This window comes from Phoca vitulina, unplaced genomic scaffold (genome assembly GCF_004348235.1).
Source record: "Phoca vitulina isolate PV1807 unplaced genomic scaffold, GSC_HSeal_1.0 scaffold53, whole genome shotgun sequence".
Classification (NCBI taxonomy): Eukaryota; Metazoa; Chordata; class Mammalia; order Carnivora; family Phocidae; genus Phoca; species Phoca vitulina.
Genome location: NW_022589756.1, coordinates 7,378,482 through 7,402,701, shown reverse-complemented (window position 1 = coordinate 7,402,701; position 24,220 = coordinate 7,378,482). Strand labels below are relative to the sequence as shown.

Below are 24,220 nucleotides of genomic sequence, written 5' to 3'. Positions count from 1 at the left end.
CAATGCCTTGTACCTAGTAGGTGCTCCACAGGTAAGAGCAGAAACTAGGAGAAGAAGGAGTGGGCAGGCACAGACAGATGAAATGGGAGATAGACAGTTTGCAGTCTGAGTTCTCTCTGATTCTTCCACCCACAAAAAGCCCAGGTCCCCGGAGGTCCTGTTACTGAGTCATCATTCACTTGTTCAAAGTTAGACCTCTCATATGTACCTTGATTTCTGGTCACTTCACCCACTCTAAAAACTCCCCCAACTTATTTCTTGACATTTTTAAACAGCTTTGCTTCCTGATACATTTCCCTTATAATTTTATTGTCAACCTGGTACCTTGTCTGAGAAATAGGTGCAGTTTTCTTAGCAAGATCCCAGAAGCCAGGCTGACCTACGCAAGGAATCTTGCCCTGCGGTTGCATGCCCTTGTTTCAGAGCTGCCAGGGGCCCAGAGACGCTCACCTGGGGGGCGCCTTCGATGCCCAACTGCAGTACCGCCTGGCCCTCCTCCAGGGGGAGGCACCTGATGGACTTGATCTGCTTGAATTCGGCCAGGCAGGTGGGCTGTAAGAAAGGAGGGACCCTTCAGACCATCCCACTCCTGGGGTCGGGCCATGAAGATTGGTCAGTCCGGGGGGAGGGGTTGTAAGGAAGCACTGAGAGCCTCCCCGTGGGATGAAGAGAGAATCAAAGACAATGAAGACTGAAAGGATCATCTGGTCTAAGCTCCTCACTTTGCAGAAGAGAAGATGGGTCTAGAGAGCCGGGACTGGCCCAAAGTCATATGCCACATTGGTGATAGAGCCAGGACTGGGACCCCCCCTCCCCCAGGTCTTTTGACTTCCAGGGGAACGATTGTCCCACGTTGCCATTGCCAGAGCAACTGTTTTATCTAAGCCAGAAGAGCAGTGATGGTGCCCTTCTGTGTTCTCTTCCCCCCAAACCACCCCTGCCCCCCAGCCTCTGTGTAGGGGATAGCACAGGGAAGTAAAGAGCCATCTGCCCCATGCTCCAAACACTCTCTCTATGGCTATTCATATCAAGGGCCTCTCTGATCTCAGCAAGGGGAAGGAACAACTGAAAAGCAGGACAAGGTGGGAGGCAGCAGAGAGGGGAAGACGCTTAGCCTGGGGCTGGGTGCAGCCTGCCCTTCTTTCTCTCTACCTTTGTATCTTGACTTGTCAGCTGGCGGATGCCCTTAGGGCCGATGACTAGGTCCACAGTAATGTTCCATCCTTGCTGGAATAAAAGAAAAGAGAGGACTGTTGCTTCAGTTCTGTCTCCCTCCTATTTCAGAAATTTGAAAAAAAGCTCACTAAGTTAGATACAGGCCACTGTCTCCTGAGCCCTCCAGCTCCTTCAATCTTGAAACCCTGCCAGACAGATTACTCTCCTCCCAACACCCTGCTGCTCTGCCCATGTCCAAGATCTGTAGCCAAGATTTCAGTTCCCTTCCTCAGGCAAGTGGGTTACCATTGGCCGCATTTGACAGTGTGTTGGTGAGGCCCAGCTGCCCAAGGATCTTGGCTTATGTGGGCTGCTACAAGCAAGCACACCCCTTCTTGGCCCCCCATATTGGCCTCATGGGCCTGTTCCCCGAGAGGCCTGGAATTCAGGTCAGGGAGAGAATAAAAAGGACGTGGCATTACAATGAGTTCACAGCGATAGGTCTCCTGGTCGATGTTGGCAAAGCCCGCGAGGGTGTTGAAGAACTTCATGACACACTCCTCCTCCTTGAGTGAGGCGTACTGCTGGAATGTCTGCTGGATCATCTTCCGGAACTGCTTGGGCTGGGGTGGGGGGGGCATGGTCAGTGATGAGCGGGCCCTGCTCCTCCAAGCTCTGATTCCCTCCCTGATCTCACCAAAAGCCTTTCTGCTGCTGGAGGATGGTCCCCAGGCCTTTGCCACAAGAGCAGCAGCGAGCTGTTACCTAAACCACACACCTACTGTCTCAAGGGAGGCTCACCATAGCCCTGGCAGGGAAGCATGGGAAGTAGCATCCCCAGGCCACGAAGCTAATTGGCCTCTGATGTGGAAATGGAGCCAGGTTTCCTAATTGCCAGCCACAGAAAGGGCTCACTAGATGCTTTTAGTGGTCCTATGCCCACAGATACCCTGGTTTTCCCGAGTACCCCCAGCCCAATGCCATTAGCTCCAGTCCTGGAGGCCAACACAAAGGGGGTCTCTCTGAGCCCCTTGCCCAGTGGTTTCCTCACCTTTAAGTTCTCCTGCATCTGCTTTGGGAAAAACAGGTCCAGCCCCACTTCCTTCCTGAAAGAAGACGGGGGGAAGTGACATTTGACTCTCCCTCACCCCCAATCCAGGACTTCAGGCCAATCAAGAAGAGGCAAGATGGCTTGAGGACCGGGGGATGGGTCCTGCCTGGCTCTGGTCTGGAGATGAACAAGGTAGGGAGTGAATAGGAAAAGCAGGGCAGCAAGGAAGGAAGGCAGGAGAGGCGAGGGCCAGTGTCAAAACTTACTCCAGGAGCTCGAAGTTGGACTTTTTGTCAAGTGCATTGTGGGGCATGTCTTTGAAGAACCGCCTGGAGAGAGAGAGAAGTCATGGACAGGTTGATGGTTGGAGAACAAGGCCATTAGACTGGGGTCACCTAATGCCACACATTGGTCTAGAAGCTCCCTTTCCCCTTCCAAATGTAGTAACCAAAGGAAAGGAGAACATTACGAGAGTAAAAAAAAAAAAAAAAAAAATATATATATATATATATATATATCTGTGCTTTGGGAGGCCCAGCTCTAGGACTGCCCAGTTTTGGGGCAGAGTAGGAAGATGGAGGTTCTATCTGTGACCTCTAAAAACAAATGACCCAAGGCAGCCAATAATGATCTTTGGAAGGCCTAGCATTCAGTGGCTCGAGTATATGGCCCCCTAATGGCCCAATTCAGTGGTTCTCAACCAGGGGCAATTTTACACCTCCTTCTCCAGCCTGGAAACGTTTGGCAATGTCTGGAAATCTTTGGTTGTCACATCTGGTTAGGAGGAGGGTGGTCCCACCAGCATCTAGTGTGTAGAGGCCAGGGATGCTGTTAAATATTCTACAATTCACAGGATGGCCCCCGAACCAAAGAATTATCCAGCCCCAAATGTCCCTATTGCTGAGATGGAGAAACCCTGAGAGCTTGATCCAAGGAGAGAGCTCAGGGATCTGGGAAGAATGTTCTTCCTTGACCCACTTCTCTCTACTGGGATAGCAGATCCCGGAGGAGCAGGGCAGCTGATTAAAGCAGGCCCAAACTCTGGAAACCAAACAACAGGTCAGTAGGGATGATATTCCCTTGTAGGACATGAGGAGCCTATCCAGGGTTCTCCCCTGGATGGACGGTCATTCTCCTCCTACTTCTACCTGAAAATGTTTACGGTTAAGATCCCAAATTTCCACACGGCCCATCATGGCAGCTTTAGAAAGTTTTCTGAGCCAGTGTTACCCACTTGCCCCCCAGGTTCACAGAAAACCTCAGAGCATGCCTGTGGAGTGTTGGTTATAGACAACATGGCCTCCAGCCATTCCCGCTGGCTCGAGGGAGCTGCAAAATGTACTCCTAAACAAATTGGCTTGCTGTACGCACTTACTTAATTCTAACAGAATAAATGTTGGCAAATGCCCATCAGAGAAGAGGGTTTTAGATCTTTCAGGGTTATCCATTCATTCAAATACATACTGCACTCTCAGTCTGTGCCAGGCAATGAGATGCCAATGCCAACTTCTAGGATTTGATAGGATTTCACAATCTAGTGCACGGGAGCCAATCAGGGCCTGGTAGAGCGAAGCATGAGTACAGCAGATCTATATAGGGTAGGGGAGGTGGGGTGGGCATGAGGAAGGGGAGCCTTCAAGACGCTAAGACCCTGGAGCCGGCTCAGTGGGAAGAACCTATGGCCACCATACTGCTTGTGATGGACACTTCACAGGCATGCTTTGAGGTTTTCTATGAGTGTAGAGGGGGTCTGACTGGCTCTGTGAAGCCCAGGTCTGCCATCCTGACTGGCTAACACTAGGTGGAAAGCAGGGCACGGGCAGGCATAGACCCATGACTGATGCCTAGGTAAAAACAGCAGAAGGTAAAGAAGAATCTATGCAAAATCCAGTTGGCTGTGTTTTTCTTCTAAAAAGCAACAGAAATATTAACTCATTACCAACATTTATAAATTAACTATGAGATAAAATGCCTTCTGAAGCAAGCTGAATGCTCTTTCTCCAATCTTTACTTATTACCAGTTACTACTCAACTACTCTTGGGGTACACATTCACTCTGAGTATTTAGGTCAGACTGTTCTGGGACTCTGCTGGGAGTGGGCAGTGGTCCTGGGTGTCTCAGGTGAAGGGGGGCTACTTGGTTCCTCACACTGGGAACGTAGCATGTGGCCCATGAATTTCACATTTTAACTTAGAGGGGTCATATAGATAAAATATTTGGCACTTACAAAGCACTTCTAAGAAATCAATAAAAAATTAATTAGGTATGATTCCAACTCTATGACGTTCTGAACAAGGCAAATTATGGCGATAGTAAAAATGTGAGTGGTTGCCAGGAGTTGGGAGAGGGAGGGATGAATAGGTGGGGCCCAGAGGATTTTAGAGCAGTGAAGCTATTCCACGTGACACTGTAATGGTGGTGGTGGGGGGGGATAAAGGACAACATACCCTTACCAAAATCCATAGAATGCACAAGATCAAGAATGAACCCCAATGTAAACTATGGACTTTGGGTAATAATCATGTGTCGATGTAGGTTCATCGATTACAAATGTACCACGCTGGTAGGGGATGCTGATAGTGGGGAGACCATGTGTGTGTTGGGGCAGGCAAGTTCTACACCTTCCTCTCAACTTTGCTTCGAATTTAAAACTGTTCTTAAAAAAAGGTCTATTAAAAATAAACAAATAATAAATAAGGGTAAAGAGAAAAAATTCATACAAACAATAAATAATTACCGAATATTCTGTCCCTATCGTTGTAAGTACTTTAAATACATTAACTCATTAATTCCTTATAACAATCCTATAGGGTCACTACTATTATCATCATTCCCATTTTACAGATGAAAGAACGGATGGATATGACTGATGGTGAAACTGAATGGTCTGCTCTGGTCAAGAGAGTCCTAGGCACAGCTTTAACCACGCACCCTCCTCTGCCCCGAATGCTTCCACAGCCAAGAATAGAGCCTATTTCTTAGTCTGTCACTCAAAGTCTTCCATAATCAGGTCTGACTGACCTCCTCTGCTCATCTCCCACTACCTTCTAGGCTGTTCTCTTCTTTCTACCGAACCCTGGACTGAGAATGCACTCTCTCCCACCCCCAATTCCCCCCATTTTCTCTGGATGGGATGTATCCTCCTTCCTCGAAAGTTCAGATCCCCTCTTCCTGATCCCTGAGGCAGGATTAAGGGCTTCCGTATGTGTGTATGTTTGGCACCTGTTTCATTCTGCCTTATATTATAAGCAACCGTGGACACACCTGTCACCTCCCAGACCAGACCCGGAAGTTTGAGGGCATCTCTGCATGACTTACTAATTCTGTACAGATTTCTCGGTGCCTACTGCAGCTGAGGACATAGCAATGAACGACACAGCTGGAAACCCGACCTTCAAACATCTCCCAGGAACTTGCCTGGTGCTCAAAGACACATTTACTGAATCACTCGAATGGCAGATAGATGGAAGAAGTAGGCAGCCTAGAGGGAAAGCAGCGGCAGCCAAAGGAAGCAGGGGACACTGGCTTGATATGGGGCTGTCCCTTCTATTCTAAGGACCAGACGGCGAGCACCTTACCCTCTGTCAGCCACCATTTGTCACCCCCCCGCCATGTACCCACTCTTGTTTCCCACCCTGGAGGCAAGACGGAGCTGGCCAAGAACTCCAGTCCCTAGGGTCCTTGAGGCCACATACCTGAGCTCCAGACAGCCTAGCTGCAGGGCCATGCCCTCGCTGACCTTGCTGGCGTAGCGTTGCATATAGTCATTCCGGAGCTGGTGAGGAGAAAGGCCAAGGTGGAGAGTCACGCCCTCCTTCCCTGTTTCCCTGAACAGAGGCCCCAGGAGATGGCGGGTGCTTTGAATACAATCCTGCAGCCCCAAGCCGTCTCTCTCTCTCATACACCCCACCAGGCACAAATGTGTAGTCTCTGCCTCCCTCCAGAACTGTCTAGACTCATGCCTCCGTAGGCCAAGGCCCTCAGATTTTTGGAAGCGCTTCCAGACACCCAGGATTATGAAGCTGGAGTTCAGATTCTCCTCTCCACTCTTCACTTTAGAGATAAAGAAACTGGAATTTGGGCACGAGCCAATCATTTATTCAAAGTCTTGTTGGTAAGTAGTGACAGATGTCATCCACTCTACATTCAGAGTCTGGCTTTGTGTCCAGCAAACCAGGAGGGAGATACAGTTGGGAGCAGGGACCAGACAGACAACAGGGGCAGCAGGCTCACGCGTCCTCAGCACCCACTGTGCCCCGTCCTGTGCCAGGCATGCTACCTGCCTTATTATAGCCAGTGGTGTGTTACAGCAGCTCTGAACAGCTCATGAAAGCCAGGTATTAAAGCTTCTGAAGTTTTGCAAGCTGTATGATATCATACTGGTAGCTTGAAAAATGCCATGGTGGGGAAATATTTACACCATGGAAATTGGCACGTGCTATACATCAGAGATTCTTTTCTTCAGAGAGCCGGTTCACAAGCCCCTGCTAATGATACCATTTGGTCCTCACCACAACCCTATAAAGTAAATATGATTATTATCACCTCCATCTTCTAGAAAAGGAAACAGCTTCAGGCAGGTAAGTTAAGCCCTTAGAAGATCCTGGGTTAGGAGGTGGCAGAGCTGGGCTAGAAGCCATGTATGTGAGAGTCTGTGTGCTAAGACTACCACTTCTCTTTGGACCTGCTCTGTCTGCTCACCACCAGGTCTCCTGAGCAGTAAATAGCCACCAGCAAAGTCCAAAAGAGCTGTGCATATGGGGCGGGGTGAGCCAAAACTCAATGAGCCATGAGAGAACCAGGGTTGGAACCATTGACCAGGGACCAAGGCATGTATATCCCTAAGATAAGTTTCCTAGACTGGGATCTCCAAAATCTGAGCTTTGTCGTTCTATCTCCCCAGGTGAGGATGAGTAATAGGACCCTGGGGACAGGAAGATAAAATACTTCTACCTGTTGGTAAAAATAAAGTAGCGTTGTCCTGTCTTCTTTTAGGCTTTCCATGAAGTCCTCTGGCAAGTAGCGGATTTGAAGGTCATACCTGGGACAGGAAGTTCAGACTCTCTGGTTGACACAGGGAAGCTGGTCATGTAAGGGTCTGCCCATGAGGCCGATGGCCACCCATTCAGGACTTGATTCTTCTTTCCCTCCTCTGTGGTCGGGTGGAGGACCGTGGAGGACCATGGAGGCCAGCAGGTGGTAGTCAACGCTAGTCCTGACTCTCCAACTCTTCCCCCTCTTGGCAATTGTTTTCCTTAGGTTTGCAGATCAGCACTTGACCTGGTTCTCTATCCTCCCTACCCTACTGTTCCTCTTTCTCCATAGTACCAGGAGCATCCTGCCTGGGGATGTTCCTGATATCTGCCCTGGGGAGGGGGATGTGCTATGAGCCCATGTTAGGCTTTGGCCAATACATGCATTGGATGCTGCAAGAGGACTAGGCTTAAAATGCCACCCAGATTTTCTAGGAGATTCTCAGAGGTTGGGAAGTGCTCTGAGGAAGGACTTCCCACGGCCTCCCCACTCCATACTCATCTCCCCCCATTCGAGAGCCCAGGGCCCTTCTCCTACCTCCACTCGGCTTCCACGTGCAGACACTCATACTTGTCCTGCACCTCCCCCACCGTCATCTGTGGGTGCAGCCAGTGGATCTCATCCGACTTCATGTGCTTCAGCCTTAGCCCATAGCACTCAGCCAGCTGGATGTTGGGCCCAATCCGTCCACTCATCAGGATGGAGGCAATGACATCCTGGGGAGGAGAATAGAGAGACAGGATTCAGGGATGCCCCCTTCTAGGTTCCCACAGTCCTCATGCAGCCCCCAGAAGTATGATTCTCTAGGGTGGGGTTCCGTCTTAACTTCTCATTTATCTCTGGTACTCTAGCACTTAGTGCAAGGCTTAGTGCACAGTGGGCTCTATCTGATGAATGAATGATTTGGTAAAATGAGACAGAGAAATGGAGAGGAGAGAGTAGGAGCAAAGGAGAAAATGCAGCGGAGGCCAAGAGCACAGAATCTGTGCTTCTGCAGCCCACTCCAACCAAACCGATGAATAATTACTGAGCATCCGCCATGTAAAATCACCTTCTGAATGGCTTCCAATTTAGCCAGCATAACCGAGGGTCTGTGGTAGGCACTCCAGGGCCCTTGCATACATTATTATTTCATGGAATCCATACAACACAGGGAAGTAGGTGTTACATCCCCATTTGGCTGATGACCAAACTGCTGTGGGTTACACAGCTCATGGAATTAAGCTGGGGTTTTGAACCTGGGGCCAGTGGACTCTGAGGATTTCTACTAGGCCAAGCTGCTTCATGGGGTGCTGGGGCTGGACAAGGCAAAAGGATGAGACTCACATTAATGGATTAAGTGGCCCAGTTTCCACATAAGAAGCATAGGAACCCTCCTATTCCTGCTTTCTTGTTGATGAGAAGCCAGCCTGCCCATAGACTGATGCCATCGTTTCCTGGCCTCAAGCCAGAGCTGGATCAAGAAGAGGCCCACTGGGCAGCTGCCTGGAAGCCCATCTATAAGGTCTTGCCTCATTCTGAAATCACATTAGTTTCAGTTTAATTCAGGTTTCTCATATGGTTGCACATGTAATTGGTGAATTGAGCCCACTCCCAGCAGAGTAGAAAGTACCATCAGAGGCAGATTTTTAAAACTCTTCTTATTTTCACTAATAAAATATTAAACTCATATTTAAATAGCACTGTTTTAAAGGAATGCCAAATTATTGGTCTGCCTGGGCACCCACATACATTGGTCCCGCTCTGCTTCCTGCCAGCCCTCTTCAATTCTATGCAGTGGTAAAGCTAAAAGACCCTAAGCCTAAAAGATCCCTTCCCGATTAGGGAAGCAAATGCCATCACAGCCATCAACTCTTGCTCTGTGGGATAGATAGGGAAACCGAGGCACAGAAAGCACACGTTAACAGTTGTAACAAATCAGTGCAGGAATCAGAATTGTGGTCTTAGGATGGGGAAGAAGGCTGTGATCAATGGGACCTACAGCAAGAGGGACACAGACAAAGGGAGAGCTCACGGCTGTGAAGTTGACCATTTTGTCATTATTTCCACCCATTTCTCCTGCCACTGAACCTCTGTACTGCTCTGTCCACTCATGATTATATTATCCAGAGCCCCATGTTACTCCCGAGCCCCACCTGGAGTCCCAGCCTCTGGTGTTTTTAAATGTAGAGCCTTCCCTGCCCCAAATGAAACTTATTGGCCTATGTCTAATTTCTCCAGGACTGGGACCCCTGTAATTATTGGAAATTTCAAACATATATGAAGTACACTGAAGTCAAAAGAACAGTATAATAAACCCCGATGCACACACCACCCAGCTTCAAAAATTACCAACATTCAACCATTCTTGCTTCATCCATTCTGCCACTGACCTCCCCCAACCACCACTCAACTATTACCACTTTTTACAGTTCCTTTAAGGTAAAATTTATAGACGTTAAAATGCACACGTCAGTTATACAGTTTGTGTGTAATCTACACGCCAATAAATTAAGATACAGAACTTTTCGGGGCACCTGGGTGGCTCGGATGGTTAAACGTCTGCCTTTGGCTCAGGTCATAATCCCGGGGTCCTGGGATCAAGCCCTACATCCGTCTCCTGACTCAGCAGGGAGCCTCCTTCTCCCTCTCCCTCTGCCTCTCCCCCTGCTCATGCTCTTTCTCTGTATCTCTGTGTCTCAGATGAATAAATCTTCAAAAAAAAAAGAGGTGCGCCTGGGTGGGTCAGTCTGTTAAGTGTCTGCCTTCAGCTCAGGTCATGATCCCCGAGTCCTGGGATCGAGCCCTGCATCGGGTTCCCTGCTCGAGGGGAGCCTGCTTCTCCCTCTCCTCCCCACTCGTGCTCTCTCTCACTATCTCTCTCTCAAATAAATAAATATATAAATAATCTTAAAAAAAAATACAGAACTTTTCAAGACACCCCAGAAAGTTCCCTCATATCCCTTCTCAGTCAACTCTCACGCCCATGCCCATCCCAACTCCAGGCAACCAATTTTTCCTCCCATTTTTGCTTAGTTTCACCTGTTCTAGAACTTCACATGATGGAAACATTTAGTATATATAATTCATTCCCCTGTTTCTAGATACCTGGGGTATTTTTTATTTTTTTGCTACTGTGAATAAAAGTACTGTGAACATTATTCTACAGGTCTTTTTTGTGTACATATGTTGTCATTTCCTTTGGACAAATACCTAGTAATGGAAATTACTGTGTCAAAGGTAAATGTATATGTTTAACTTTCTAAGAAGCCGCTGAGATCATTCCGTTTTGTACTTCCACTGTGATATATGAGATGTCCATTACACTATGTCCTCACCAACATTTGGTGTTAGAAGTCTTTAATATTAGTCATTTTGATGGTTATGTATAGTATCTCACTGTGCTTTTAATTTGCATCTCCCTGATGACTAATGGTATTGAGCATGTTTTCATCTGGCCATTCATGTATCTTCCTTTGTGAAGTATTTGTTCCAATCCTTTGCCCATTTTTCTCTGTTGACTTTTTATTATTGAGTTGTAGATGATCCTTATAGATTCTAGATAAAAGTACTTTTTATGGTTTTTATAAATACTTTCTCCAGGTCTTTACTGTGCCTATTATTAATTTCCCTGACAGTTTCTTTTGGTAAAGTCTTATTTATCAAATTTTTCTTTTATGTCAGTGCTTTCTGCGTACTAAGAAATCTTTGCCTGTCTCCAAATCATGAAGATATTCTCCTATTCTCTTTGATAAACTTTGTAGTTTTCACTTTTCCTTTTAGGTCTGTGATCCATCTTGAATTGATTTTTGTGTGTGGTGTGAGGTAGGGGTCAAAAAAAATTTTTTTTTTTCTCTTAAAGATCTATGGTTGTTCAGCAGTGGTTGTTGACTTTCATTTTTCAATTGAATTGTCTTACTGCCTTTGTCAAAATCAATTGGCCATATAAGTTTAGGTTTATTTCTGGACTCTCACTCCTGATCTATTGATCTTTATTTTTACTCTGCTGGTACCACGCTGTCTGCATTACTGTAGCTTTACAGGAGATCTTAAAGTCAAATAGCATCAACCTTTTACCATCTCCTCTCCAAGATTATTGTGCTATTCTGGGTCTCTGCATTTCCATATACATTTTTGAATCAGCTTGTCACTTTCTATTTAAAATGCCTGCTGAATCATGATTGAGATTGTGATAAATCTATAGCTTAGTGGGGGAGAATTGACATCTTAACAGCGTGGAGTCTTCCAATCTGCAAACACGTTATCTCTCCACTTAATTTTACTCTTCTTTAATTTTTCTCAGCAGTTTTGCACTTTTCGGTGTATAGTTTTGCAGGTCTTTTGTTAAATTTATTCCTAAATAGTTTATGTATTTTTATGCTTCTGAAAATTAAAAAAAAATTAAAGTTAATTTTCTATTTCAGGGTTCACTCCTTTGGTGGCTCCCTTTTCTCCGGGATTTTCCTCAATCTTCCGGCTGAGCTCACTCAGCCCTAAATTCTATCCTCTGATCCCTCAAGCCAGTAAGGCTGCAGCTCTCTGCCCCTCCCACCCCTCCCAGATTGGAAAGTGCCCTCAGGCAAAAAGCCAGAAATTTGCAAATCTCATTCCTTGCAGTTCTGCTCTCCAGCAGATTTCCCTCAAGTCTCTGCTAGTTCTGGTCACTCTCCAGGGTTTTAAAGATCATTTCCTTGTTATTTTGTCCAGATTTTATCATTGTCATCTGCCAGAAGATCAGTCCAGCCAAGTGATCCAACCATATTTGAAATCTCCATACAAAATAGTGAATAAATGAATAACATAAAATAAATGAATAAAAAAATAAAATAAATGAATAAATCTGTATTTTCTGCACATGGAAAAGGGTTAGGAGGCAGAAAGCTCCCTTTAGAGCTCCACTGGAGATTCTGGTGCTTTCGTAAAAACAAAAAAAGCTTTGAAACACAAAACAAAATCCTGATGTCCTCTTATACCTTTTTGTCTCTTACTTTTTCCTCCCCTTGGAGCACATGGTATGACCAAGGCCAAAGTCCAGAAGTAGAAGGGTTGGCATTGGCTGCAAAGCCAGGAACAGAGCAAAGGAGGAGGTGGGGCCAGGGGCAGAGATGCTGGTGTGGTGAAGACAATGTTCACCTACAGGGGGATCCAGCAAAAGAGTAAATATATTAAAGATAATGGGAAATAGGCTTCTTAATGATGGAGAAAGTACTCGAAATATAGAGAGGAGAAGGCTAGAGTGGACCCTTAGGTGAGGGATTGAAATTGAAAGAATTGGTGAGAACTCATGGTTTTCGAGGCCTGGAGAGAGAGAGCATGGGAGCCCAGGTGCACACAGGAGGGTGAGCATGAACCATTGAGAGTCTTATGTGTACTTACATGTACTGAAAGACACCCAGATGGTCATTTGCAAACCAAACTTTGAGTCTTAGTATCCAAATACCCTTATCCACTAAAAGGACCCAGGGGGTGCTTGTGGGTGGCTCAGTTGGTTAAGCATCTGACTCTGGATCTTGGCTCAGGCCATGATCTCAGGGTCGTGAGATAGAGCCAAGTGTCGGGCTCTGCACTCAGTGGAGAGTGTGCCCCTCCCCTCTGTGTGTTCTCTCTCTCTCTCTTTCTCAAATAAATAAATAAATCTTTTTTTTTTTTTTTTTTTTTTTTTAAAGAGGATCCAGGGATCCTTGGAGCACTGGCTGATTCTAGGGCTGGGGCAAAGAAAGTACAAGATAAACCTGGAATATCTTTTTGTCCTAGGAAAAAAAAGGGAAGTGTTTAGAGAATGTTGGGATATATAACAAGGAAACAGTATTAGCTTAAAGGGGCTGGCATAGGACAGATCTGGGACACCTAAGTATAAAAATATCTAATGATAAGAATATATAGGAAATAAACTGAGGGTTGCTGGAGGAGAGGGGGTGGGGGGATGGGGTAACTGGGTGATGGACATTAAGAAGGGCAGGTGATATAATGAGCACTGGGTGTTATATGCAACAGATGAATCACTGAACTCTACCTCTGAAACTAATAATACACTATATGTTAATTGAATTTAAATAAAGAATAGTAAAAAATAAAAATAACTAAAAACAAAAATATATAATATAATATAATGATAGGAATGGATTACATCCCACTGAATAAAACAGAATCTGAGACAGACAAATAAACAAATGAGGCAGAAGGGAATATTCTTCATTACAGTAGAATGCCAACTAGTAAATGTAGTAGAAGAAAGGATGGAAATGGGAAATCACCGTTTGGCAACAAACTCAGTGTTGGTTGGTTCAGGCATGATTCATCAATGGATGACAGAGCTGGAGGGTGGAGGTCTGATGATGAATAGGGTATTGACATAGTCTCAGTGTATCTTCCCTCAGACTCTAGTCATACACACAGACACACACACAGACACACACACACACACACACACACACACACACACACACATATACCTGGCAGACACAAATGATCAGGTTATCAAGGTTAACAGCATCAGTCGTAGAACAGGTAAACAAAGCATGCCTCCCACCTTGATGCACCAAGAAGAGCGCAACATCATTTCTGAGATTCCTGCCAAGAGTTCCTGGCCAAGTCTAGTTATACGACCCAGGGTGAGGGGTCTTCCCAGAGGCCTATAGAATAAAAGGTCTGGGTGGCGCCTGGGTGGCTCAGTTGTTAAGCATCTGCCTTCAGCTCAGGTCATGATCCCAGGGTCCTGGGATCGAGCCCCACATCGGGCTCCCTGCTCTGTGGGAAGCCTGCTTCTCCCTCTCCCACTCCCCCTGCTTGTGTTCTCTCTCTCGCTGTGTATCTCTCTCTGTCAAATAAATAAACAAAATCTTTAAAAAAAAAAAAAGAATAAAAGGTCTGTATTCTTTTTTTTTTTTGTAACTGTTACCTTTTTTTTTAATTGAGGTGTAATTAACATAACATTATATTAGTTTCAGACATATAACATGATTCAGTATTTGTTCACACTGCGAAATTATCACATAATAACTTTAGTTACCATCTAACACCACACATCATTACAAATTTTTTTCTTGTGATCAGAACTTTTAAGATTTAATCTCTTAGCAACTTTCAAATATATAGCACCATATTATGGACTATAGTCACCATGCTGTACCTTACATCCTATGACTTATTTATTTTATAGCTGGAAGTTTGTACCTTTTGACCCCCTTTATCCATTTTGCCCACTCCCCACTGCATCTCCCCTCTGGCAACCATCAATCTGTTCTCTGTATCTATAAGCTTGGCTTTTTGTTTTGTTTTGATTTGTTAGCTTTGTTAGATTCTACATATAAGTGAAACCATACAGTATTTGTCTTTCTCTGACTTATTTCACTCAGCATAATACACTCTAGCTCCAGCCATGTCATTGCAAATGGCAAGGTTCCATTTTTTTTTTTTTACAGCTGAGTAATATTCCATCGTGTATATGTACCACCTCTTCTTTATCCATTCATCTATGGATGGACACTTGGGTTGCTTCCATATCTCGACCATTGTAAATAATGCTGCCATGAACACAGGGATGAAAATATCTTTTCGAATTAGTGTTTTCATTTTCTTCTGATAAATACTCAGAAGTGGAATTGCTGGATCATAGGGTAGTTCTATTTTTAACTTTTTGAGGAAGCTCCATATTGTTTTTTCCAGAATGGCCACACCAGTTTGCATTCCTGCCAACAGTGCGGAGGGAGGGGGGGTTCCCTTTGCTCCATCTCCTTGGAAAGGCCCGCCGTCTTTCAGACCGAGGAACTCTTCTACATTGGAGGAGACCACAGAGACATGACGACTAAACACAGCGTGGGCTCCTGGGCCAGATAGAAAAAATAGACACTGGAAGGACAGTTGGTGAAATTTGAATGGATATTCTGGTTCAGAGAGAAGTGTCCCAGCAGTTTTGGCTTTCTCCTTTGGATGGCTGCAGGCTAGTTCTGTAGGAGAGTGTCCTTGTCGGGGAATAAACACTGCAGTATTTCGGGTGATGGAGTAGTATTGCTACGACTTGCTTTCAAATAAATCAGGAAAAGAATAATGACAATGGACATGTGTGTGTCCAAAAAGACAGAGCTACTAAATATGGCATGTGATAGATCTGAACTTAGAGATGACTTAACGATCTCCTTTTCGACTTCAAACTTTCTAATTAAGTCCTTCTTCCCAGCTGATCTCGTTCCCCCCTCCCCAGCTTATCTCTTAACTCAGGAAAAAGACCCTGTGGGCAAAGCATCCCGTGATGGGAACAGAAACTACCCCCCTTAAGCAATAGGACCTGCCCTGAGCCAGCCAGACCCCGTGACTGACCCCAAGACAGTGATCCACTTGACCTTCACTGCCCACCTGCACGGTACCCACCCACCTTGCCCCACATTTTCCTTACATTAACCTAGAAGTATTTTCAGCACTTTGGAGGCAGTCTTTGAGACGCTAGTCCACTATCTTCCCAGTGTTGGCCTCAGTGAAATAAATCCCTTCGCTTGTTTCTCTGCCTGTGGATTTTGTCGGAGGGACGAGCGACTGACCGAACCCGGTCTGCTCCCCGGCACGCCGGCTACACAACTCCTGGAGAATCTGAGTGAAGGCACTATGGGAGTTCTTTGTACCGTTCTTTAAACATTTTTATAAGTTTAAAATAATTTCAAAATAAACGGAGAGGTTCTGGTGAGGGAGACTCGCAGGCACATGAGAAGTAAAGAGTAAGATTTCTCTCAGGCCAGACAAGGTCTTGCCCCTTCTCTTCCACTCACAGTCTCTGTGAGGGGCCAGACTGCATCCCGCTCTTTGCTCTGTGGTGGGTGAAACTCTCCAGGGTACAGCTTGTGGAGACATTTTCCTAGGTTGCTTTCTAAAAAGCAGCCAATTTCTGTTGTAAGGGTGGTGGGGTAATTTTAGGTCCTTGGGGTAGAAATTCATTGAGGCTCTGTCCAACAGATTTTCACAAGAAGATAGATTTCATCTTGCGGTAAGGAAGAAGTTGGGTGTTTTCTAAACATAAAGTGCATTATTTGGGAGGCTGCCTGGTGCTGGCAGATTCCTACGGGGTCGGGGGGAGCATTTTTCCCAGAGGGGCAGACGGGAAGTTCCTGGAGAGAGGCACCTCCATCTACCACCACCATCACATCCCTGGTTACTAACGAAAGTATGTCTTATAATAAAGAATTTGGCTGGTCTTTGTCCTTGTGTCTGGGGTGGGAGCCTCTAAACCCTTGGGATTTCCTCAGTGGTAGTGTCTTTGTAGTTCATGGTGCCTCTTGGACCACACCTGAGTTTATACTAATGAGGTGAGTGGTGGGGGGGCTAGATAGTCTCAGGATGGGGGCCCGCTTTGGTGGAAGGACCAGCTGTGTGATTAGAGGTTTGGAACTTTGAGCCACATGATATCAGCCTGGTTTCCAGGGACAGGAAGAGAGCTGGAGAGTTCAATTACACAGCCAATGGTTCAACCAATTAATCCATCAACTGATTGCCTACATAATGAAACCCCAATAAAAACTCCAGTTCACATGAGCTTCCTGGTTTGTGATGCACATCGACGTGCCCTGAGGGTGACACGTCCTAAGGACACGGAAACTTCGTGTTTGGGGTCCTTTTACACTTCATCCCATGCATCTCTTCATTTAGCTGGTCCTGATTTGCATCTTTTATAATAAAGCTGTCATCGCTGGGATAGCACTTTCTTTAGTTCCACCAGTCATTCTAGCAAATTAACGAACCTGGGGGGTGGGTAGCAGGAACCCCCAAATTGGTAGCCAGTCGGTCAAGAATTGCAGGTGGTCTGGGGAGCCTGGAGCTTGTGACTGTGTTTTGAGGAGGGGTGTCTGGTGGGAGCACTGGGCTCTCAACCTGCCAAGTCTGCGCCAGGTCCAGAATTACCAGGTGTCAGAACTGCACCGCAAATTGTGCAGATCCGTCAGGCGCAGGTGGGGAGAAACAAGGCTGCCCATCACGGGGGACACAGAGCATGCACTTTGGAGTCACACCAGCCCGGTTCTGACATACACTTTAGTAGGATGACAAGCTCCGCAAGCTGGTCCCCTCCCTGCTGTTCACTACCCTTGTCATATGAAGCCACTGAAGGCTTCCTTCACTCAAACCATCAGCAATTTCCTATGATGTGCTCACTTTGCAAAGCACTGTGGGGAGCCCCAGTGCACACACAGAGGCCCCCGGACTCAAAGAGCTTCTATTTAGGGTAGAAGGAAGAAAGTGGCTTCACTTGAGGGGCCCCAGAGTGGGGGTGGGTAATCAGTTTAAAAGAAGAGGAACTAGAAGTTTTGACAAGATCTCATGGAGGGGGCTTTTGTATCAGCCCTGCCCCCCTCCCTTTACTACCTCTCCTCTGCTCTTCATAGGGCTTCTCAAGCAAATGGTGGGAACAGCAAAACCAGCCCTCTGCCCACGGCTCATAAATTGTCATTAATGAGTCAGTACTCCTTTCTCTATCAATAAATCACTTTTTAGGAACAACAGTTTGAGATGTTTGCCTAGTCACTAAATTGCCATATGTAACATAAGAGGAAAAAAAGCTGTCTTAATTTTATCACTTATTATTTAGATAAGCCCAGAATGTATTTTTTTTTTTTTTTTTTTTTTTTGCGATAGGGAAACTGTTACCTCTGCCCTTGTGAGAGTGACTGAGAAACAAGCCCTCAGACCGCCCCTGGCCCACACCTTGCATGCAGTGGAATTTCTATGGCTTTTCTTCCTGCTTAGCTACCACTGACTTATTTGCTTTATCAAATATCCTGAAGACCCCAAACCACCTTTGTCTCTCGATTCTCTGGTATTTCCTCTTGTAAGAAGTCAGAAACAACGAAGGGACAGGACTGAATGCTGTCCCACGTCCAGGATCATTTATTTCCCCAAAGAAAGAGGTCACCCAAGCAATCAAGCACTCAGGCCACTTTCTCTCTCCTTTATTGGTACTCGGTCACATTTTTTCTTTTTCTATCTGAAATAGATTTTTGTATATGGTGTGAGGTACAGCTTGAAGTTAACTTGTTTTCACAAGGGTATCTAACATTAAGTGATTATATGTGTTGGGCTGTTTCTGGTGTCTTTTTCTGTTCCTTTGATCTAAAGGTCTATCTTTATACCTCAGTCACGGTTTTTATCACTTCTTAGTAGTCTCATGATTTTCTCAGGTTCACCTATTTTTTTTTTAAACAAAACACCTACTTTTGTTGTTGTTGTTGTTGTTGTTGTTGTTGTTTGAGCTTATTAAATATACTCATGTCAGTGGCTGGCTAGTTTTTAGAAACAACTGAGTTCACAGCCTGGCGCCCCCATCCAAATCGCCTCGACTCGGGTCATAGCCCTTACTGGGGGCAGCCTGCATCTGGTGACCGGTCACTTCAGGGGCTTCAAGGCCCTGTCTTTTCATCTGAGCACCAGAGCTCCCTGTGGCCACTGGCCACATCGCAGCCCACCCTTCCCCTCTGCCCAGTCCAGTTTTGGTCACTTCCCCAGGTGAGTTTCATGAGAGTATGAACGGATGCACTTCCTGCGTGCAAACCCACAGTGCACGGTCTGTTTCGTGGGACCCCACCCAGGGCACTGGCCTTCAAATTGCTTTCCCGGCTTGATCTCACTCATTCTCCTTACTCTTTGTTCTAAGGAAGGCACAATGCTCCTCTTTTTTTTTTTTTTAAGATTTTATTTATTTATTTGAGAGAGAGAGAGAGAGAGAGAGCACGAATGGGTGGGGGGAAGGGAGAGGGAGAAGCAGGCTCCCTACTGAGCAGGGAGCCCAACCTGGGGCTCGATCCCAGGACCCTGAGATCATGACCTGAGCCGAAGGCAGATGCTTAACCGACTGAGCCACCCAGGCGTCCCCTAAGGAAGGCACAATGCTCCTCTTCCTCTTTTTAAAGATGACTGAATTTACAGTTTGAATAAATTAAAGCCTTAGTTTGAAAAAGTCTTGCTTAAATTCTATCTATAAAGGCTCCATTTTGAGAGTGAGGGCAAATATAAACAGATGACTTTTGCTGAAAACCACACTGGCTCTCATTTGCTATGTGCTAGGATAGGATGCAAACTCTTTAGCCTGAGGCATAGAAGTCTCATCTCCCACTCTCATCCATGATGTGCTGTCAGTTCCATCCTCCCTTGCCAAGCACAGCATGCTCTTCCTACCTAGAGGACTCCTGGCTCCCCTCTCTCTGTGCTCTCCTCCTGGTGAGCTTTGGGGGCCAGTCAGCACCGTGAGGTTGGCCCTGACTTGGATTGATAGGGTTTGTTTTCTGCCCTGGGTCCCCAAAGAACTGTGCACCCACATCTGGTCAGATACTGTTATGGGTTGAATTGTGTGCCCCCAAAAAGATATGTTGAAATCCTAATCGCCATACCTTAGAATGTGATCTTACTGGGAAATACGGTCTTTACAGACTAATCAAGTTAAAATGAGGTCATTAGGGTGGGCCCTAATCCAATATAACTGGTGTCCTTATAAGAAGGGGAAATTTGGATATAGAAGGAGACATGCGCACAGGGAGAAGGTGCTGGGATTTGAGTGATACGTCTATGGGCCTTCCTTGGAAGGCCAAAAGATGGCCCGCAAACCTCTAGAAACTAAAAAGAGGCACCTACAAGTTTCAGAGGGAGCATGGCTCTGCCAACACCTTGATCTTGGACTTCTAGCCTCCAAAACTGTGAGACAATGACTTTTTGATGTTTTCAGTTACCACACTTGTGGTACTTTGTTACGGCAGTCCTAAGAAACTGACACAGACGTTTACTAGTTACAACGAAGACATTTGTCTATGTTGGCCTTTCTAGCCTTTCAAGTCCAAGGTCAGAAGCCAAATCCAACATGCAATATCATCTCCTACTCTGAGCACAGTGCTTGGCACAGATATTTGAAGAAAGAATGAATGAGTAAATGAACAGGAGTCGGCTGTCTGGGTAACAACCTGGGGTTACAAAGGACAGTGACCCATGGTCAAAAATGTTCAAGAGATCAGGAGTGTGGTGATTAACAACACCACAGGCTTTGGTGTCTATTGGATGCAGCCATGGCTGTGTGGTCTTGGCCAGGTCACCTAACCTCATTTCCTTCTCTGTAAAAAGGGAAAAATACCCCTTCAGTGTGAGATTTTTTGGCGGGACTAGGTAAGATAGCATGTGGTGTAAATAAAAAGAGCAGATGTTAAATGATAAGCATGCTAACTATCCCGTCCTTCATCTTCTTTTTTTTTTTTTTAAAGATTTTTATTTATTTATTTGACAGAGAGAGACATAGCGAAAGAGGGAACACAAGCAGGGGGAGAGGGAGAGGGAGAAGCAGACTCCCCGCTGAGCAGGGAGCCCGATGCAGGGCTCGATCCCAGGACCCTGGGATCATGACCTGAGCCGAAGGCAGACGCTTAACAACTGAGCCACCCAGGCGCCCCCTGTCCTTCATCTTCTAAGAGGTTTCTGTGCACCACCCAACTCTTGCACCCCTGGAGCATAAATTTGGTGATGGGGAGGATAAAATTGGAGAGGTCTCAATCCAGTTGGATTTGACTTACACTGAAAGAAGCAAAGAATGACCTGAAGGAAGAACAAGAATAGATCTTGAAAAGAACAATACGGGGTGAAAGAGAAGAGCCTGCACGGGCCAGAATTCAGGAATCCGAAAATGCAAGTAAAGATGTTTCTGGACAGCAGCCAACCCAAAGGGATATTAAGAAATAAGTATGAGAATCTTAAAAAATTTTGTGATCTTGAAAGTGAAGCCCCAATGGTGTTTTTCTCCTGAAGAGAATTAAATTTTCACTTCTTTTTAGAGGATAGACTAATATCGTTTGGAATGTGACACTGTCCTGAGCTTGGCCTCAAGGAAAAAGCAAGCCGGCCAGCTTTATGTGGGTTACAGAAATGTAAAGAGCTTGGCACCATGGTTGGCACAGAGTAGGTCTCAGTAGATGGTGACCATGATCATGATGGGCAGGCAAAGGAGAAGGCAGAGGCATGGGATCAGAAGAGGCAGGCCAACTTGGGGAGTTGGATTAATTGACTCAAGAAGTCTATAACTGAGATATAAATTTGAGAGCCTGAAATGGAGTCCAAGGGTGCCTGGGCCAGAGGCTCCTCAGATTCTCCCTGCCTGAGTGGGAACGTTTGGAGACACACCCCCACGGCAGTGGCGGAGGTAAGAGAAGGGCGCCATGGTTGGCAGCACCCCAACAGCCATTGAGCTCTGCACAAATGACTGAAGAAAGTCATTTCTGATCTTGTTTCCAAGCTGAAGCCAGTATTAGCAGCAGCAGGAGGCTGACGTGTGATAAATGAGCCTTGTAGGATGTCAGGTCATGGCCGTAAGAAGTTGGCTGGGAAGAAATGATGCAGAGAAAAAGGACTTCCTTCTGCTTGAAGCAAGAAAGCCATGAAGGGTTTTATGGCCCCAAGGCGAGAGCTCCCTACAGCAGGCTCTTTCCTTTTCCCTGTACAGCAGGTAGTAAAGCTCTGAGGAAGCGCACAAAACAGGTCAAAAAGGCAACAAGACGCCTTCTCTTTAAATGACTTGAACAGAACATAAGAGGTGTCTCTGAGAAATAAAAATATTGTGTTAAAAAGAAGACTGTTCTGTCAAATGTTTGGATTTACTGATACGCCACAGGGAAGGGCTCTTGATGCCCAGCTGAGGTTTGGGAGGAGTGAAGGTCATTACGGGAAAGTACCAGGTGGACTTCACGTACTTCTTCAAAACAGTCCCCCTACTAAAATGCCCCTTTAAGGAATGATTTTATGATTCGTGTGTGGCATGTAGCGTCATACGGGTCACTGCGACATGATTGGTGACATTTTATTTCTCACCCAGGGGGATGGGTCCCGGGCGCTCGTGTCACTGTAATGCTTCATAACTCACACCCGTGAGTCTCAACGGGCACACCTGGCACTCGGGGCTCAATGATTCTGGGCGGTGTGTACCATTCAACACCCAAGGCTGCCGCCCAGTGAATGCCTCGCCCCGTGGCCCAGTCATCCTGACTGTGATGACAATGTGACAATCCAAAAAGGGTTCTGTTCTTGAAAACCCTCATGAATGAGATTAGTGCCCTTAAGAGAGACAAGAGGGAGACGAGATCTCTCTATCGCTCTCTGCCATGTAAGGACGCAGCAAGACAGTGGCCCTCTGCAGGTCTGGAAGAGGACCGTCACAAGAACCCAACCATAATCTTGGACTTCCAGCCTCTGGAACTGTGAGAAATAAATTTCCAGTTGTTTAAGCCTCCCAGTCTGTGGTATTTTGTTATAGCACCCAGAGCAGACCAGGACAAAGCAGGTACTGAAGAAATGACTCAAAATACGGAAATACCCTGTGTACTCAGAAACGCACTGTAGACATTTTTTAAGTAGCAAAATCCCCCCCAGCAAGCAGCCAATCGAAATAGTTTGAAAGGGCCCTGGAAATAATGGGAGGGCCACACAGGGTATATTTGCTGGTTTTAAAAAACTGTCTAAAGAGCTTGGAAACTTCTGGAAAATGCTTCTATTGTAATAAATGGGAGGTATAGGACATGAAACCATATACAAAGAATGGTAGCGGCTAGAAACTGAAACAAACAAATCCAGAATGAAGTACATTAAAATGTGAACAGTGCTGTTTTGGGGTGGAGCATATCCACACATACGTTTTTGTTTTTCCAGGTTTCCTGTGTTTGAACTTTTGTATACAATGTAGTGGTTCAGAGGATGGCCTCAGGAGTCAGAACTATTTCATTTCTGATTCGCTTTGTGACTTTGGACAAATTAATTTCTCTGCCCTGGATTCCATATTTGTAAAATGTAAACATTTTCCTATCTCCTGGAGTTCTCGCGAGGATTAAATGAGGGGATACCAGTGAAGAGTTTAGCATAGTGCCTGTGCACAGCAGTGCTAAATAAAAAGCTATTATTAATATCGGATGAACATGCATTTATTTTATAAACTGTTGGATTCCATCTGCTAACATTTTGTTGAAGATGTTTGCATCTCTGTTCATGAGAGGTGCTGGTCAGTCGCTTTCCTTTCATGTATATCGTTCATAAATTCATTTTAGAGTTGTAAAAAAAAAATCTCTTCAAAAATAAATGTTTTAGTTCAGCTGTTATAATAGACGTGGTTGTGCAGATTAGGCATAAGAAAATCATACTTAAATGGTGGGAGCAGACATCATCTTCCAGCCTGAGACAAATGCCCTAGTTTATGCCTATGTGCTTGGCTCATGAGACCTCATACCCTATATATGGGATCAGCTTTTAAGGGGTGAATAAACTCCTTGTAAAATATAAAACTCTAAAATTAAAATGCTGGCTAGACAGTAAATTCCACAGAGCCAGACCAAAAAAGAATGGCCAAAATTCACTGAGGTCCTGATGAAAATGAAGTTGAACAGATATTTTGCCTGTTAGATCCTAGAAAGCAGACCTCACTGATGTAGCCACAAAAATATAATCTCTAATTATACAGACATTCAAATGTTCAAATGTTTATTGAGCCCATAAATCTTAGGCTGGAACTTTGGAGCCTTAAGGAAACTTAGAGATCACTTAATTTGACTCTGTTTTTAAATGAAGAAAGTGAGACCCAAAGAGGTCAAGAGACTTGCCCAAGATGACACAGGGAATTCTATTTTAAGCCAGCTGAAATTCTATTACCCCTCCTACACACTGTTATTTATGAATGCCAATCTGCCTTCCAGTCAACTTCCTATTTGGTCTTTATATCAAGGGACCTGGAAGATTACTGATCTCATCTGAGTACTCTCTAGGCATTAGTTCATTCGTTCGTTCATTCATTCATTCCTCAAACATCTACTTTGTGTTAGGCTCTCTGTAGGCACTGGGGATATAATGGTGTATAGGACATAGTCCCCGCTCTCCAAGAGGCCACCTCTGTTTAGAGACAGACAAGAGGCAGTTACTATACAGCCTGTCAAGTGTGGTAGGCTTAATGGGAGCACTCTGGTGCCACCTCTAACACCTGATGCCCACTCACACACTTTCTCTTCTCTTTTGCC

At 45.6% G+C, this 24,220-nt stretch overlaps 1 protein-coding gene across 2 annotated transcripts in view; it reads right to left on the bottom strand.

The window, feature by feature from the left end:
- Positions 1–24,220, bottom strand: part of PTK2B (protein tyrosine kinase 2 beta) — a 122,975-nt gene that overhangs the window by 23,721 nt on the left and 75,034 nt on the right. For both annotated transcript variants that reach the window (XM_032388989.1, XM_032388990.1), the window contains exons 3-10: positions 7,779–7,957; positions 7,161–7,248; positions 5,903–5,982; positions 2,473–2,535; positions 2,207–2,261; positions 1,638–1,778; positions 1,153–1,227; positions 451–552 (exon numbers count right to left, since the gene is read on the bottom strand). In XM_032388989.1, coding sequence (XP_032244880.1) covers positions 451–552; positions 1,153–1,227; positions 1,638–1,778; positions 2,207–2,261; positions 2,473–2,535; positions 5,903–5,982; positions 7,161–7,248; positions 7,779–7,957 — 783 coding nt within the window. The remainder of the gene's footprint in view (positions 1–450; positions 553–1,152; positions 1,228–1,637; positions 1,779–2,206; positions 2,262–2,472; positions 2,536–5,902; positions 5,983–7,160; positions 7,249–7,778; positions 7,958–24,220) is intronic.